This window comes from Penaeus monodon, chromosome 30 (assembly GCF_015228065.2).
Source record: "Penaeus monodon isolate SGIC_2016 chromosome 30, NSTDA_Pmon_1, whole genome shotgun sequence".
NCBI lineage: Eukaryota > Metazoa > Arthropoda > Malacostraca > Decapoda > Penaeidae > Penaeus > Penaeus monodon.
The window spans coordinates 36793054-36794960 of record NC_051415.1 but is presented as its reverse complement, the minus strand read 5'-3'; the positions used below and the strand labels follow the sequence as shown (position 1 = coordinate 36794960).

Genomic DNA, 1907 nt, shown 5'->3' with positions numbered 1-1907 from the left:
ATGGTAGTGAAATGTTAAAACCTACTTTAATGCCCCTTGATCCATGCTTATACTGTTCAATATATGAGTCAAAATCCACTTATGACCAGAAAATTTAGAGAGAGAAAAAAAAAAATCACATTTTTGTTCATAAATTCTGTTCTATTTCTTTTCAATAAAAAAGGGAGAGATTTGACATTTTCAACTTCCACTGTTTAAGAGAAACAGACAAAAACCCTTTCACTTCAGTTACTTTTTCTTAAAGAAGTACCTATATACTTACTTCCTGGCATCACTGGCAGAAGTCTGTACAGAGTCACCAGAGCCATTTCCTGAGTCAGAGCCCGAGGGCTGGTACATTTCAGACAGACGTGAGTAACGAGGATTTGATGCCGTGTCCGTCAGTGTTGTTGTACTCTCAGTCTTCCCCCTCTCTGTTTCAGTTGGTGTTACTAAGTCATCAGCAGGAATGTGTTTCTTTAAATCCTTAGATTCATCCTCATCACGTTCATCAATCTCGGCATAAATTCGCTCATTTGTTATTGTCTGTGGTGGTTTCTTTGGTTTAACTTTAAAGGATGGTACTCTTGAAGGCTTTGGTGGAGGCTGATGAGCTAGTTCTTCTTTTTTTTCTGATGTTACATTTTCATCTTGACCTGAATCTACAGGAACTGTGGATGGATGTTCAGATGCTACAGTAAAGGCTTTCGTTGTCATCTTCCTTGGCAGTGACACTGAGGAAAATTTACTCTGCACTACAGGGGGGCGTGGGCCAATCACCCCATCGTTGCTGACACTTCTTTCTGTTTAGATCAAGAAAGCCATTTGCATTTTAGAATCTCCCTTACTGAAACATTCAAACAGGACACAATATCTCAAATGAATATCATATACATGAGTAAGTTATTTTAGCGTACTAACCTGTTCCACCTTCAGGAGGGTCGTCAGGTGGTCTGGAGGTACTACTGCTCCTAGTCTTCATGGGCAATATTGGTGCTGTGTCTCGACGCATCCTTGGAGGAGAATGTGCAGGACTTCTTACTACAGTGCATCCTACAGCAACAGGGCCACTATAGGAATGTTGGTGCCTTAGTGTGCCCCCAGGGAGTCCTCCAGTCCTAAAAACAAAAATACAGTCTTTGTTCGATGAAAAGTTAATATCATAAATTAATATGAACCTTAGACTTTCCCTTTCTTGGTGTACCAACTCTTATCACTCATATTTTCTAACATGCTTCTTCTAGCTTCTCCCAACCATATTCTATTCATCATAATCTCCCCTTTTCCATCTCCTCCTACTTGCCTCAACATAACTCACCTCGGTGTGGGCTCAGAGGTCCTATTGATGGGCCTGCTGAGAGTTCCATGAGCAAAAGTGTGGGCGGTCTGAGCTGCATACTTGGAAGCATAGAAACTGAGGGGCTGTGTACGATTAATGGGTGTGGTGATTCTGGCACCTGATGAGATGGTGATGGGTCTCTTGTTGCCCACATAGGCCCTCACCAGGTCAGGTATGGTGTCGTAGGCATCATCCTCTAGCTGGTACTGAATCCTTTCATATACAGTATTAGGCTGAACTATAGTCTGCAAAGGGGAAAAAACATGACTCAAAACTGGATCTATAAATCACATTTCACTCTAGAAAATTCTTAAAACTGTTTCCACAAGGACTGCTTAAAACAAAGAAATTCAAGTGCACTTACTTTCTGAATGACAAAATGCAGAGTAGTGCTATTCCATCGACAGGTTAGCACATAGTCGCCGGGCTGAGATATGCAGTCTCTGCAGGGAAAAGGAGATGTTTCTATTTTATTAATTCTTCTTTTTAACTTAAAATACAACTACAAGTCAGGCCTATACACATGCATAGGCAACATACTTGTGAACCTACTCCCCACTTCACACCAACACAACATATACAAGCAGTG

General features: G+C 41.2%; 1 protein-coding gene across 1 annotated transcript in view; it reads right to left on the bottom strand.

Moving 5' to 3' along the window:
* Nucleotides 1-1907, bottom strand: part of LOC119592767 (breast cancer anti-estrogen resistance protein 3 homolog) — a gene marked incomplete in the record, with an annotated part of 16177 nt that overhangs the window by 4041 nt on the left and 10229 nt on the right. The window contains 4 exon segments of the mRNA XM_037941698.1: nucleotides 263-782; nucleotides 901-1097; nucleotides 1298-1563; nucleotides 1683-1761. Of these exon segments, the coding sequence (XP_037797626.1) occupies nucleotides 263-782; nucleotides 901-1097; nucleotides 1298-1563; nucleotides 1683-1761 (1062 nt within the window).